Source organism: Ornithodoros turicata, chromosome 9 (assembly GCF_037126465.1).
Source record: "Ornithodoros turicata isolate Travis chromosome 9, ASM3712646v1, whole genome shotgun sequence".
Classification (NCBI taxonomy): domain Eukaryota; kingdom Metazoa; phylum Arthropoda; class Arachnida; order Ixodida; family Argasidae; genus Ornithodoros; species Ornithodoros turicata.
This window is the reverse complement of record NC_088209.1, coordinates 21637840-21654391: the sequence shown is the minus strand read 5'-3', so window position 1 is coordinate 21654391 and position 16552 is coordinate 21637840. Positions and strand designations below refer to the sequence as shown.

The 16552-nt window shown below is 42.5% G+C and overlaps 1 protein-coding gene across 5 annotated transcripts in view; it reads right to left on the bottom strand.

Annotated features, from left to right (window-relative positions):
- Nucleotides 1-1137: 1137 nt before the first annotated feature.
- The window catches only part of LOC135368321 (protein vav-like), a 79356-nt gene continuing 63941 nt past the window's right edge, over nucleotides 1138-16552 (bottom strand). For 4 of the 5 annotated variants that reach the window (XM_064601514.1, XM_064601517.1, XM_064601515.1 and 1 more), the window contains 7 exons: nucleotides 15562-15671; nucleotides 14887-14943; nucleotides 14205-14446; nucleotides 14012-14099; nucleotides 12483-12609; nucleotides 11223-11380; nucleotides 1138-8728 (listed from right to left, as the gene is read on the bottom strand). In XM_064601514.1, the coding sequence (XP_064457584.1) occupies nucleotides 8600-8728; nucleotides 11223-11380; nucleotides 12483-12609; nucleotides 14012-14099; nucleotides 14205-14446; nucleotides 14887-14943; nucleotides 15562-15671 (911 nt within the window). In that variant the 3' untranslated portion in view covers nucleotides 1138-8599. The remainder of the gene's footprint in view (nucleotides 8729-11222; nucleotides 11381-12482; nucleotides 12610-14011; nucleotides 14100-14204; nucleotides 14447-14886; nucleotides 14944-15561; nucleotides 15672-16552) is intronic. The other variant, XM_064601516.1, reaches the window with a different exon arrangement.

The window sequence follows — 16552 nt, the reverse complement described above, 5'->3', positions numbered from 1 at the left end:
CCCTTTAAGTGTCCTCTGTGTTCGCAGATATTTCAGAACCTGCCGAACATTAAAACTCACGTGAATGTGGACCACTTATAACATTTTCGTACCTTGATGTCATCACCTCCAAGCGAGATTGGTTTTGACACGGATAGTTTGGAAAGCTTGATTTTGCCCTTCTTGCACGCGTTTAATTTTGCAGAAAATCGAGTGGGCCTAAAAAGTGCATGCTACTTTGATCTTGGTGCTAATGATGCACATTTGAGAGTGATCAGTGTGGACAACTGCCTGAGTGTTACATATTTAATGATGCATACTTAATCAGGCACACCATAATCAGTCACCTTGTGCACAAACTTCATATAACCTGTCATAATGCCTCATTGTAAAAGTAGCTCCTGAGCAGTTATTCCTCACTTTAAATTTAATTCTCTTTTCGATTTACTTCAGAAGCGTATGGGCTACTTTTATGTCCCCCAGAAATTGCTGATGGTATAGTTACAAAGCCTGGTCGAGACGCCACTACTACTGAAGATTGGTAAAAGTGCGATCAGCTGTTGATTTGGGCCCTTTGAGAATGACTACGATTTCATACCTTTATACTTGAAATTCTGGGCACTTATCAGATGAAAGTAAGAGTACATGACTTTTCAGGCAGGCTTCCTAATGGCAAAACAAATTTGGTAGCTACAATCAGGCCACATTTCCCCCTCAAATTTACAGGCAGAAATTTTTATGTTAGAACGACAGCTTACAACAAAGGACAGCTTATAGAACCTGCTTTGCACATTAATGTCAGAATCTTTTCGCTTGCAAAAAAATGTGAATCTCGATTCACTGCACACATGACGAAACATTGAGACTGTAGTTGCAAAAAAAGCTGCGGAAGGTACTAAGAAACAAATTTGGTTAGGTACAGTTACAAGGCTTTAAAGGTTGCTCAAAGCAATTAAATGAAACGTGTTAATGCCAAGCATTCAGATACTCGCACATGGCTATGTTAGAACATTGAATATTACACGTGGAAGTTGTGATTGACACACAACTTGCTCCCAGCCACTTCTATTGCTCCTTCAACACATTTTCTTGTTACACATTGTCTGTGTGTGCTCATCAGTGTATAAGAGTGTAAAATAAAGTACAGCCGCAATACAATTGTGACCGTGAAAGAAATTTATTACAACACGTTAAAACAGGTCAAATTACATGCTGTACTTTTTTTGTAAAGCGCACAGAGCTAATCGAACAGGTCACTGAATTCAAGTACGCATTACAAGCAGGTCACTGCAACCACAGGAGCATTTTACAAACGCATGGTTCTTGCATAACTTCAATGCTGCGTATCTGCGCATAACACCAACAGTTATATGTAAGAAAGTACAAGAAAGAAATGACCGATAGCACTTTATAGTAAATATAAAGCATAATCACTGTTACTTTGGTGTCACTGTACAACAATGCAGCTTAGTACCCAAGAAGACCTCACAATCTTCACTGCAATGGTCATAGGAAGCAGTGAAAAATGGTCACCATTAAGTGCACTGCAAAGCCTACAGCTACATACATGTGCTGATGATGCAAGTAGCAGTCTCAGTTTTTAACTAACAGGCACCTACATTTCTATCTTACATATATGCAGATCACAAAACTACTGAATGTACTGCAGCTAAAGCAGGCCAGCAGTATTTACAAACATGCACCGGGATTTCAGGATCTTGTTCTCTTTGTGTAGTGATGCAAAGCATTTATGTTGACATGGGAAATATCGTGGTCCTTCGGGAGCCAAGCAGGCAAGTTATGATGAAGTTGGCACTGGAACGTAACCTGTTTCAGCATTTGGCACAAACACACAACCAGTACCTTATGTGTAAATCTGCTCCAAACTATTACAACCTGTACAGTTGCTGAGACATTATTAAACTATTCTGGCACATGCTAATAAAGATTGAAGAACTACTACCTGGTCGTGGCAGACAAAATTTTCTAAAAAATTAACCACACCAGAAACAGGGCTCCCCCCTCTTGAGGGGAACACTCAAGTGCAGAGTTCTCTCCTGGTGGAATGAAAGATGCTGTTACCTTGACACAAACACCAAAGAAACGATTAATCCATTGCATCGTTCGTGAGTTATGAGCAAAAGAAACCGCAAAGTACGCTTTCCCTCCCCTTCTCAAGAAGCTCAACAGTGCAGAGAGGCCCCAGATTGGTCCCTTCAAACGATCTCCTGCAATGATTGGAGAAATCTTTTGAGGAGACCAATGGGAGTGTGCTCCGCACGGTCGACCTTGAAGAGGAGAGGGAAAGGGTACGTAGCGGTTTCCTTCGCTGCTAAATTGCAAAGGACGTGTTGGTGTCAAGGTAGAGGGTAGTTTTTTTTTTTTTTTTCACTTTAGTGCCCCTTTAAAACGGGACTCTAATAGCGACGATAGTAGTAAGTAGTGAAACTATAGCAGCTTATGTAATAAGCTATGACATCCCTTTGTTGGCACATTTCTGTTATGACAGGCAGTTTGTCGTTTTGCAGCATCAGTCTTTTCACCTTCCTTTTGCTAAGGAGCTCGGTGTTGCTCAATAATAGCATAGACATTGTAGGTTCACATAAAAGCCCGCACATAATTTTACTGAGAGGTAAAGCTTACCTAAGTGATTGGCCGAGAGCACACATCTTTGAACAGACAAGAATGGTACAGCTCCGATTTGCATTACATGTTTATGTTATATAATACAGCCACATATTATAGTATTTCCTGGTTTGTACACAATGCACACTTCAACCTTCTATCTCTGTATATCAGCACAGCTGTGACCTATTCAGTAACCTTCCCAGAAAACTGAGAAGCACAGAGTTATACAAACAAACGTCAGAAACTACAACTCGATTCATCACATACGCTAGCAGCTCTGCGTCCACAACTGCTCGCGAAACGACACCTCTGGTCATGCACAGAGCCAACCAATCTAAATGAAGAACAAAAACTGAAAATGTGCATGTACATAATGTGGATGTTACACGCACTCGCAAAGACAACTCGTTACATGACAATGATAAAAAGCTGACCAGACTTGCATGAGTCGCCACAAAACACTACTATCTGTATGTACATGAGGGCCGTACGTAGTCTAGACAGAAATGTTTTGGACAGTGTTACCACACGCAGCACCCAAATGGCGTAAATATTTGGAAGGTATCAGTGAAACGCTCGCAAGTGCTTTGTATAACAACAGGTTCTGGCCCGTATCAGTAACAGGGTCTCTCTATGCTCCATTTCCTCTGAGGCGTGCAGCAGTGGCCACTGCAAGGGCCCAACATAATGCAAATGCACTAGCAACCACAACGGTGTTCCGACTGGCCATGGTCAATCTGAATATATACTGTTGCTGTGTGCTACACTGCGGTAAACCCTTGTTACAATGAGGTCAACGGGATGAGGGAGGATTTCGATACGAGCGAAGTGCCGCAAAAAAAAAAAGAAACAAGGGTAGCCCTGGAACTACGTGGAAACACGGCAACAGCATTAAAGCAAGCATCCAATCAAGCAAACAAACATTGGTGATGAGCGTGTTGGCATATCCTCTTAATCGATGTGTAATAAAATAAGAAAAGAGCTGAAGAAAGACACAGACTGGGTTTGCAGTACGCCCTAAAAACAGAGGGAAAGAACCAATGATTCATTCGTTCAGAAAACGATAATTAAAAAAGGATTCCGTTACAGTGAGAGTTTCCTGGAACTAGACACCTGTGTTCTTAGATTTTATGGTTTTTGAAAAGCGGGGCGATTGGGCATGAAAGATTGTGCTGTATTTCACGAGCCATAAAATAGGGAAAAAAATCAGGTGGAAAATAATAGTAAAAGAGAGAGAACCTCTCGCATTCCAGTTGTGCACGAGATGCTGAGTGTACACTGCTCAGAGTTGTCAACTGCCTATATGGATTGCTGAATTTGCACTTTGGCACGCTCGTTTTTGGAGCTCCCTTTTTTTTTTCTTCTTAATTCTGAGTGACAATGTTGCAAATCTGAGGGTAAAAAGCAGTCTTCCTGGACATAGCTTTAAAAGTAATGCAAACATTACCGGCTACAGCATTGTTCAGACTGGCCGTGGCCAATCTGAATACCGCTGTCCACTACACAACTATGTAACAAAAAGATAAAAGAGCACAATGAAAGCACCGGTGCCTTTTTGGCCATGTGTCACGTGCTTTGAAATGAAACACGAAGTTTGAGAGCACACCAAGGAGAGAGCTCACCATATGCAAGTGTCAAGAAAATTATAAAAGAAAAATAGTCGTGTCCATGTTGACACATGTAAAAGATCATGCATTGCCTACGCTGTTATTGTTACAGTAAGCAGCATACAGAAATAAATTTAAAGAATAGAAAAGTGCAGATCATAGCACAGCTAGTATGTACGGACGGAAACCAGAGAAAGACTCCCAGATCTGATGAGAGAACTGCAGACCCCAAAACCCTTGCGTCAGTCACGCTACTTTCTGCGACCACTACAGGTAGCAACTTAACATAACTTAGTACACACGAATTTCACATGAACACTGAATGCTCTGTACTGCTCAGAGGTACTTCTGGCAAGGGAGGTCAAACCGTGTTCGGGAACAATGCACAACTGGGCCTGCCACGTTATTCTGGGCAATGCTTTTGCCATCTTTCTAGCAGCAGGCTTCGATGCTGTGACATTGGCTCAGTATATGCACCGCTGGTCAACATTGGCAGGCAGAGCAGCCACCCAAGTGCTCCTGTGGCAACATTGGAGCTGCTACCCTGCCAGAGGTACATGGTATTACTTTGTGTACATTGGCACTATTCTATCACTACAGAGTTTTGTTCCCTTTTCTGAAAATGTGTACATTACCGTGTACTTACACGAGCGACATTCCCCGGAATATTCCGACGGAAGATACGCAGAGCGTCATAGCTTCTGCTGACGTGTGAGCACGAGTGGTCAATGTCACATCTCTCTGTGCTCTTTGGACAATGGGGAACGTCTAGATATTCCGTAGCAGACGACAGGGTCGACGGGGTCGTCTGCTATGTGCGCAGTACGCCACTCCCGACATCGTGGCTCTAGGTGAACGCTCAACAGCAACAACAACAAAAAAACGCAGCGTAACTTCCGCCCCATGAGCAGTTCTGTTGCCTTTTCTTCCACAAGAATATTCCGTGGGAATGTCGCTCGTGTGAACACAGGGAGAGTGTCTACTTCCGTAGTGGCTTTAATGTAGTCACTGAATAGAGAGTATCATGCGGACTGAGGGCCACACAGAGATCCATGAGCTTTTTTATGGACGTGCATTATACAAGATGTACATGTGAAACCACCCATGATACCCACGAATTAGCGGGCAATGAGTCTACACTGGCAACCGCTATTCCTTCCTGTTAGCACACAAGTTTCAGGTACCTTAAGAATCACAATAAGATAACCACTACCAGGACATGCGCACATTGGGGTTTCAGCTAGGAAAGTCTAGAGCTTGGATTCGGTGCCCCTTCCCATGCATGCCTCACGTAATTTGGTATTTAAGAGTAAGTAATGGGCTGCATAACTAAGTATGCATTCGGAGTACTAATCGGAAACAGGGCCGCAATCCTCTTATAACTAGAGCCTGACGTTTTAGGGTCTACAACCCGTTTCTTCCCCCGAATTTGCACCCCGAATTGGAGGTTGCCTCTTTAGGGTGAAATCGGATTTATACCCGGCAAGTTTCCCTCACTGAAACGTCTGTAGGAATGCACACTAGCTGGTTTGGCAGCAAATGCAATTACATCACCGTTTGTACCAAACCAGTGCAGTTCATTTGAGTAATAGAATTTAGCATACTGCAACTTTTTCCACTCTAATTCGCATTAATTTAGAGCACACGTTACTTTTTCCAGTTTTTCACCCCCCAAATTTAGAAAAAATATTTTCACGAAAACTTCAGGCTCTACTTGTGACGCTGTTTCTAGGTGCATGGTTCACACAAATTAACACTTTTCCCAATGTTTTTTTCTTGCATACCTAGTATGAAGGTAGGCGTAACAGATGCCATGTCCAACATAAAACTGGTAAGAGGGTCCTGCATTTTTAGACCCCACCGTTTGGCTGGACCTAGATGCTGTATTTCAGGGTTTACATTTCAGTGCAAAGTCTAGATCATCAAATATTTATCGAGCCAATAGCCCGGTTATCACTCTGACATAGGAGAATATTGGCGGATTAGTTTTGGCATGATCTGCAGTATCCTAGCAGACATCGTAGGGAAGCTTCTGTTTGGCATGAGTGTTGTAAGGACGGATACAAAATTTCAATGAGATAATGGTGGAGTTGTTGGCATGATACATAGAAGACATACTGTACATAGAACTGACATCGAAGTTAGAGAGCAGCGAGACACTGAAGACCATGTTTGGATATAACTGTAAACTGAGCTTTACAGTGAATGCTTCGAGGATAAATCTGCAGAATTGTAAATACGAGTGTAACGTAGAGTTGTCGGACGAGCATTTTTTGGCTTATATACAGTATACAAGTTTTCTTTCTTTCCCTAAATATAGCAAGTTGTGATGACCTGCAGAAAAGTCGATATGTTCAAAGATTTTACCTTGAAGTTGGCAGCAACAGAAGACATGGAATGGGCCAAGAAATACCTTCTAGTACTTTGTTTAACATGTACTGCAGTTGGCTAGTAAGAGTTTGTGCGAACTTGTATTTAAATTGTTGTATTCTAGAATGCAACAATTTAAGCAACATTAAATACAACATTATTCAAGCTGCAAAATTGTTGTATGTAAAACAGTTATGTATGTTGTATTCCTTCTCCTCTAGGATTATTTTCTTCATGCTTGTATAGCGGTGACCGCAATGGCACATACCTCTTGGTCACATACAGGATGTTTTTTTTTTTTTTAATGTGTTCAATTTTATAAAAAGCTACGAGAGCAGCATAGATGCTGTCTTTTCAGTTGAGTCATACAGCTAGGTAGACATCCTCTCGAATGAGCATGCAAATATGGTACCTATATCCTGCTTTCCTAGCTCTTTTTATCAACAACCTGTAACGAATTAAGAAAAAAAAACACCCTGTATGTATCAAGGTGTGCCTGGTCAGAAAAACGTGGTTACAGGAAAGTAAAATGGTACACATATAGCACAAAACATGACAAAATAAGATGAACGACTGGAGTGCCATAAGCAGACCTGCTTTCTGGAAAACCAAACTTGAAAGCTAAGAAAGAATACAACTTTCAGGGGGAAAGCATAACACAGCAAGCTTCATAGACAGTGATTTTGAGCCTTAGCAACGTTACCCTCGAGCAAACAGCGAAACAGCGAAAACTGAGCCATGAAACCGTTGAGCTGTAAATCCTAAAAAAACAAATATCCTCACACAAATATAAAAACCGTTACCTAGCAAGGTCTATATAAGCACATTTACGGCATAGGCCCTGTCTGCAAACACTCAAATATTCAGCACTTTGATGACTAGCACAGATCCTTGAAAATGTAAATGTTCCCCACCAGCATTCACTGGTGTCATTGGTGCACAACACTGCTGATAGGCAGAGCAGCAAAGAACTCATGCAGGTATATGGCTCTGACGCATCACAAAAGCACAGACGTCCCCGTGTGGGATAACACAAAATGATTCTTTGGCATCTCTATAGAACAAAACATATTGCCCCAAGCTGGGGGAGCACTTAAGTCAGTAACCTGTTAGAGCTGTATTACAAAAGGCGTAACTCTACACAATATTTTGAGAGCATTTGTCTAAGATGATTACCAGTACTTTCAGTTTCAACGCGCGTTCCTTGTGTTCCTTACGTTGCGATATCTAGGATGTAATGGGTTCAATGGAAGCATTGTATATTAGGAACACAAACAGAACATTAAATGATGCAGACACGCCTGTTAACATTGACAGACACTACACATAACTAGACCCTGAAGTTTTCGGATTTTATTTTTTTCCAAAGTCGGGGGGGGGGATAAAATTCGGGTCAATCACTTGATGTCGAAAATTCATGCAAATTTGGGTGGAAAAATTACCGTCAGACTGAATTTGGGGATAAATCGGGATCTACTGTCGAACAAACGTTCGTTGTACAGCCTATCCAGAGTATCAGACGGTGAGATCAACCGTGTATTTTGTGAAAAATTAGTACGTCATTGCCGTGAGGTGCCTAGCTTAGGTGCAGTTTTGCGGGTAGAAATCGGGTTTAACCCTAAACCGGTGAACCTCGATTCGAGGTGCAAATTCGGGGAAAAATCGGGGTTAACCCTAAACTTCAGGGTCTACACATAACTGAATTTACAGATCCGCGATAAATGCTCAAGATCATTTCTGCGACAACAGGCACCCTTAGCTGGAATAGATCAAATCAACTTTGCACGCTTCCTTTAAATCCTCCATTTAGCGGCGGTTAAATATCACCTCCTCTCCACGTCATGCTGCACAAGAGTCCCGTAATGAACGATTACTAAATGAATGAACGAGCACGGAAAAACAGAGTCTCCCAGTCCTCGCTCAACTAAAATCTTCCCGTTTGAAGCAAATAAAATGGAAGATCGGAGAGATTGCACCCAGATCCAAATGGCACATCACATATTGCTTTCTTCCTGCTACGCCGACTGTAATTTTGCTTGAGAGGACGACGCTCCCTCGGTTATCATGCCTGGCAGCAATTCCTTCTGGCACACCGAAGCACCCGGCAGTATTTCCTGCACGTATCGAAAGGGAAAGTAGCCAACCTGGAAAGATGGCGTGTGGTCGTTATGAAACCTTTTAGTTTTAGTCACGCGTTTGGTTTAGACCAGGGGTTCTCAAACTCTGTGGACCCAGGGAACCCCCGTACAATTGAGGGGCAAACTGGAGGAACCCCCGCACTCATGCACACATACACACACACAATGAAGAAGAACACACAATAGAATTTTTGCATTGTTAAGCAAGAAAACTTGTAAGTTTGCAAGCATAAAACTATTTTGGGGAACCAACGCATGCAGTGTGCCTGTAAAGTTGGCTTCCCGCAATGCACCCACGCGTTAGGCGAAGTCTGCTTTACAGGCGGAGCAACTGCAAAAGTAATTCGATAAATTCGAGTAATTTTCGAATTTTTGTACAGGACTTGCGGTATCACCTTGCTGCCCGCGGAACCCCCGTGCTCCGCGGAACCCAGTTTGAGAACCCCTGGTTTAGACCATAGAAATCATATGTAGAAAGGCTAGAAGAAAAGCTGAGAGAGAGAGAGTGATGGGGAAGAGCAAAGGAGTTGTACGGAGGAAAGACCCCTTCCCAATGTCTAAGTCTGGGAGGCGCCATGATCGATATTGTGGATTCGGCCGGATTCAGACACAGCCTTTCCACGTGTGAAGACCAGGCGTGTACGACGCAGTGGTATCCAATCCAGTGCAAGTCGCTTCCGCTTCAGCTGGGCTTTGTGTGCCATGCCGTGCGTTTGTTTTGTCTGCCTTCACCTGTGCGCTTGGATTCCGTAGGGAATGAGTATCGTACGGTTTAAACATTGTGCTGCAAGATGAAAGAACGGTGCATGGAACTCGTAAGAGACACCGTTCCTAACACGCCAGGTCTACCGTATTGATCATGGCGGCTCACATGTTGAGATGCCCCCCATTCACTGGCTTGGTTTCTACAGGTTTTCCTGGCGATTTTAATCCAAGTGCCAGCTAAATTAATCCATGTCCCATAAAGTTTGCATGGCACATGGATTAATTTCGATGGCGCTTGGATTAAAATCGGCGGGAAAACCTGTAGTTATTATGAGAGTTCTCTGGTTTTGACAGACACAATCTACCGTAATTTCACGCGTGTTAGCCGCAGCTTATGCACAATTTTTTTTTTCTCACGGGTGCTCTGCGGCTTATCTGATGACTATTTTTCCCTGGTACTTCCCCCAAACGCCGGTTTTAACGAAAGGGCCGACAGTGCCTTTGGTACAGCACTGCCCTGCCAGTGCACAAACAATGCGTAATTGGGGCGCGCCAACTTTGAGTAGACTGAACTTCCTGGTTCCTTCCCCACAAGCAGCTTTAACGAAAGGGATGACAGTGATTTGTGTCTTCTGGAAGGCCACTGACCCGTCGCTCCAAGAGAACCGCACAACAAGGGTACCTCTGGCACAAGGGCAACTTGGACAAGGTGATATTGGTAGAACACTAGAACTGACCTCCTTCGTTGCACACCACGCCGACCCCGGAGTATGGACCATACGGTTTATGACCTCTTCTATGGTCTCCTTTGTCGCACAAATCAGTCGCGTCTATTGCCCGTGGCTTATCTGCGAGTGCAGCTTATCTGCTCAAAAATTTTCAAACATGTCCCTAAAAACGGGTCCTGCGGCTTATCTGCGGTGCGGCTTCTACGCGTGAAATTACGGTACAATGAGCATTAAAGGTGGCACTGAAGTGCAAAAATACCTGCTTGCAAATGAAAGATGCCGTCACCCCGACACCAACACAGAAGGAGCGAGATCCCTCGGTTGTACCAGTGGGAACCACAGATCCATAAGTAAGGCCTTGTATTTAAGGGTTGAACCCGGTAAAACCCATTTTTACACCCCGATTTGCACCATCACCTCTTAGTGTATAAAACCCAATAAACCCAAAAGACCCCGAAAACCAACTTGGCAAGGCGCCAGCTGAGCCCCCAATATGGGCACTGGAGAGCACTATGCACTGCACATTCAGCACGGCCGTTCCGCATCTTGTGTACTGTTCATCTAAAATTGAGAGAAACACTCTTTTTTTATTTTCCATCCAAAAATCTGCTTTTCCGACTTTATGCCGTTTTACGGCTCATGAAATAAAACCACATTTTTATCTCCCCATTTTCAAAAAGCACATAAAACCCGAAAACACAAGGCCCTACTTACGAGTGAAAGAAACTGCAATTTATGCTCTCCTTCTTTCTCTCCTTCTGAAGACGGCTGACAACGCAGAGCGGGCTCTCATTGGTCCCCTCAAACGATCTGTCCAATCATCACAGCAGGTCATATGAGGAGACCAATTCAAGGCCTCTCCACATTATCGCGCTTCTTGAGACGGAGAGGGGGAGAGAAATCGTAAACTGCAGATTCTTTCGCTCATGAATCACGTACAGCGTGACCAATGAGTCCCATTCCTTTTGTATCGGTGCCAAAGTAACAGCATCTTTCGTTCCACGAGGACAAATTTTTGCACTCTAGTGCCCCTTTAATTGGAATGCTACAGAGAAGTAAACACTTACTCTCTGATCGATCTGGCCTTTCCACCAGCCTTTCTCCTCCCCGGCCTTGCTCAGAATGGTAACCACATCCCCCTTCACCAGCTCCAGCATGCTGTCTGCTGTGCGCTGAAAGTTGTGCAAGGCAATAGCCTCGCCCACAGGTGCATCCACTGTAGTTGCTGCAATGCGAGAGAAATTGACCGTAACGTGCCGTTCTCTTGAAAAATATTAACATAGCCACTGCAAACTGTCCTAATCCACAGCGATTCTGCAAGACTACTATGCACCTCAGAATTACCAAATTCCTGCTGTGTGTCTCAGAATGAAAAATATAACTGCACAAACCGAGAATTGTACAATCGATAAAAAGAAGAAGAAGAAAATGCAGAGTTGCTTTATGACAGTCTAGCTGAGCTCTAAACAGCGTGTACTATGCAAAAATATACAGAGAGAGTGACCCCTAATTATTTTTTAAAATCTATGTCAGATAGTCATTGGAAACCCTCTGCACGACACTCGTGAAGGTTTTTGCTACCCAAACAGGAGTTTTCTTTGAGTGTACCTCATTAATTATAGTCTAATTAGCTTAACTGAACTCTAAAATTTGCCAAGAAAAGGTAACTTTTTTTTTGCGTTAATTAGAAAGCCACAACACACCACTTCAGTCACAAATACAGGATCTTTCACAGGATGTTTCCACAAAAATTTGGCACCCGAAAACACTTTAGGAACAGCCAGAAAAGCCGCCGCTCGTCAAAGCGCTCTCGACCAAGTTGCCCTGCCTAAAGTTTGGGAAGGAGGAAAGGACAACACAGAAAACAGCACCAAACATCCAATGTCGGTGATTATCAGTAACTGATGGCTGCAAATAGATAAGCTTGCGAAGGCGAAATGCGTGATTGCGCGTGTCCCCGCCCTCCTTTTGCCACGGAAAAAAACGTTACCTTTCCTTGGCAAAATTTTCAGTTCAATTAAGATAATTAGCCTAATTAATGAGGTACACTCATGCAAACCGCCTGTTTGGGTGGCAAAAACCTTCACAAGTGTCATGCAAAAGGTTTCCCCATTTTTATCTCGAGTAGATTTTTTTAATAATCGGGGGCCACGCTCTCGTGCAACAACCTATATGTGTATTGTAAGAAGAAAACAATAAGAAAGGCATTGTGGCAATGTAACTTTTGCCCATTAATTAACATTATGTGCAACACCAAACACATTCCAGGATATCAAGGACTTCAGCATTTTCTATCACAGGAAAGGAGTTTCTTAACAAAAACGTACTGAATGAATCCTTACTGGAGCCATTAGAAATTGGATGAACCGCATTCTTGAAAGGAATGAGAAGTGAAATCTGAAGCCCTTGAAAGCTTTCTGCGAGGCTGTGTGTTTCGTACCAGTTGACAAGCTCCTAGAGTACCAAACAGAAGACATTGCAGTTAGTACGTACTCGAGATGAGCCACACACCACAAAGCACAGCACTATCAATGTCAACATCTGGTATGTGTGCTTTAGATAAGATTCTTCTTCCCAATAAAAAATTTCGTTAGATTTCATAACGTTAGCATTTATACATGCACTATACGAATGACACTTCGAGAGTTGTGCTGGCCTTGTTAGCTTTTCGTTCAGTTCCCAAAACAAACCTCTTTGCCAGTTTGGTCTCTGTTGTTATGAGTGGCGTGTGGTGTTATTTGTCTCCATCCTAGCAGCAAATTAGCACATTCCTTTCTCATTTCCATAGTCTGCTTCAGTGCAACGGTTTACGTTGTCTGTATCACTTCTTCATGGTATATTTTGACTTTTTCGACAAACTTGTCATTTAGTTAGAATGTCACTTTTTCAGTTTGGAGACACTAAGATTGTTCCATTTGAAATTATTCTTAAAAGTAGTATTTGCTTCGACATCACTTTAAACCAGAAGTTCGCTACTTATTGTTAACACATGTTTATCAAATATGTTTATCAGCAACTTCCAGACCATCATTATTGCTGCTTTTCTTTCATTCTTGCAAGCATTAGGAAAGGGAAAGCTAACAGACAACTCGAGAAAGTTTTGGAGGAATTTTTACTGCCACATTCATCATGATAATCTTTAAGGTGTCCACATCCTTCATCTGTCTGGGTAGAGACAGTAGATGTCAAAAAGAAGGAGCTCTTCTTACTCTCTGTCATGAACAATGTCCAAAAGCAATCCCAGATTTTTTGAATTTGTCAATCTCTTCCAATGTCGCTGCATGCAATCTCATAGAGGAGCAATCTTGTCATACACAAGTGACATATGAGAAACCAGCCAGAGCCAACATGGATTCGACTGTAGATAGTTTCGATTCTCACAAGAACATTGTTCTAAGCAGGAGCGTGATATTCTGTGTTCCTCTGTCACATACCGTGACTGATCAAAAGATTATCCAGTATAGACTGATATTTATGAAACTAATACACTTACAAAATTTGAATCTCGGTCACCACTGAGGTAGTCTCCCTCAGAAACCACACACCTAGCCTAGTGCTGTTTACTCTATCTGAAACAAGAGTTCTTTCGAAACAGCAAAGAACTGTCTTGTCACATCTCTCGAACAACATGAAATCTTTTTCTCTCAAATGCATTTTGATTCTTCAAACTTTTTGTGCCACCAAAGTAGCTTCCTTCTTATCATTTTTTTTCCTTTTCCCAAATATTGAAACAGAGCTTAAAGGAAAGAGATTTCAGGATCTTTAGTTGATTCAAACAAATCTGACACATCAGCTCTCTGTTATTCCCAAACAAGACTTCCAAAAATGCTCGCAAAAAAAAAAAAAACATACTCACCACAATGCTTTGGAACATTTTGGTCTCTGACAGGTAGAACTGGCCATTGTCATAGCAAACCCGCATATGCTTCACTTGGCTGTCAAAACTGGAGAAGAGTGACACAATGTCATTGCACACTGAATGAACACCACTGCTTTATTAAAATATACATGAACATATTTTGCTGAATACAATGCAAGGATATACTCACTTGATGCTGATTGCATACCCTCCATTTTGTTTGGCACTGATGCGCAACAAGAAAGTGCCACTAGGGGACCGTTCGAGCAGGTTTGTTGCACCGTCCCGCTCCATTACACCAGCAAACCAGGGATATTCTTCCAGGTTGAGATTCACGTAGCCATCCCTTGCTTGATGAGGGAGCTGGTGATGGTGTGCTTGGTGGTTGTTTGGCAGAGGAGCAGGACACTCGTAAGACCCTCGTTTGTCCAGCTGCATAAAATAAAAATAAAAATAAAAATAATACAAAATCAGTGGGGCTCTTTCCATTGGAGAGGCCCATGAGGTTTTTGTCGTATAATTTACTTTGGTGACTTTTCACTGAACTAAATTGCTAATTTTATAAATTAAACTAGTTATTTTAAAGATCAAGCAAATTAAGTTACTAATTGATAGATTGCATTAATTACATTAATTTATTACATTAACTGGCTAATTTAGTTACTTCAATCCAACACCAAACTGTGACACAGCTACTGCAGAGAGATGTTAATTCTACTTAAAACAAACAAATAGACAAAAAAGACAGTGTTTATGTGTAAAAGTTTCAAAACTTGTGCAATATGTGCAAAAGTTACATTACATACTATCACGTTTTCTTTCTAGTAATAATACAAGAATGCGAAAGCTTCAAGATTAGTTCACACTGCTACCTCTTCAACGTGAGCAGCTGAAAACAACCCTTCTTCACCTGTCCGCTGCACACGACCCTGGGTGGAACAAATAAGCGCATTAAGCAAACACCAACCAGCACAACAAGAACTGTTGTAGTAGTCTAGAAAATGAGTTGTGCAGTTTTTACACACTGCATGAGACCCCAACCAGTGTGCAAGTAGGTCAAGGTGCTCAGCATCCCCCTAGCTTCCTCCTTTCCCCATTTGTGAATGCCTGCTCATAATGTGTGAAGTCAGGGCAATGAAATAATATGGCAACAAAGTGATATCAAATCATGTGGAGGAACAACAGGAAGTGATGAACAAACTGAAAAACTTCATGTGTGTGTAATTCACCAGATTCATGCCGAAATAATGGATAAACTGCAAGTGAAAGCACATAACCGTAAATAAAAGGACAGCGTCAGGAAAGCAGGCGTGCCACGAGAAGAAGAAAATAACACAGTTCTACACTGGAGACAAGGTTATGGAATCATGACCTCATTTCAGAACTGAAACCTGAACAGCTGTATAGGTTCATTTCATATTTGCGTTATGAAAGCAAAACTTTGTGCGTGCTGTAGAAGAAATATTACAGTTCAAGTTTATGTTTAAAATTAATGTTTCAATAAAGAAGTTTAATTTTATTTCCTTCAAATTAATCTCATTACTCACCTCCCAAGTGCAGCTCTTGATCTTTCTGAGAATCTCAATCACATCACCAACTGCGAACGAGATGTAGCCTTGGGTGGGGCTGATAAACGTCTGTTTGGCTTTTGCAACAGCTGAAATAGGCAAAATATATTTTTCCAAACGTAGCATATACCCTGCTGGTGACCCGATTCCACAGTGCAAGCCTCACAGGCCTGCATTGCAGATGGTATTTTCATGAGCAAACTCGTATGCTGAATTTACTCATTACTATTTTTGTTTTAAATAAATACTCATTCTCGTCGGCATACCTTTGTGTTCGCAGGTTTTATGTTATTTCAAATTTGGAGGGGTAAAAATCAGGTTTTATTTCAGAGGCTATAAAATGGTTCAAAATCAGGCACAGCACGCATTTCCGGCAGTGCATTGTTTCTGTTACCGTCACTGTTACCATTCCCTGCTGTCGAGTCTACATTTACAGACTATCCCTGCGTCTGCTGACCAAGAGCTAGGGAGGCTCCCCCACCTCCTGGATGCCGGCCAATAGGAGGACGCGGAGGGCAGGCACTTCCCAAGCCTCTGCTCTCGCCTAAGAGATGACGCAGCATTACCGTTGCTTCCCGTGTCGCAAGGCTTCTGCCATGGGGCACCAATCTAACCAACTGGTGGACGAGGCTTAGACAGAAGTGTAGCTACTGTTACTGCGCATGCCGCAAGGACAGTAGCCGTGTCGCACCAATCTAACCAACAGCTTCACCATCCAAGGAACAAGGCCAAGAAACAAGGCCAAGGAACAAGGCCAAGGAACAAGGCCAAGGAACAAGGCCAAGGAACAAGGCCAAGGAACAAGGGACAAGGAACAAGGGACAAGGAACAAGGGACAAGAAACAAGGGACAAGAAACAAGGAACAAGGAACAAGGAACAAGGAACAAGGAACAAGGAACAAGGAACAAGGAACAAGGAACAAGGAACAAGGAACAAGGAACAAGGAACAAGGAACAAGGAACAAGGAAC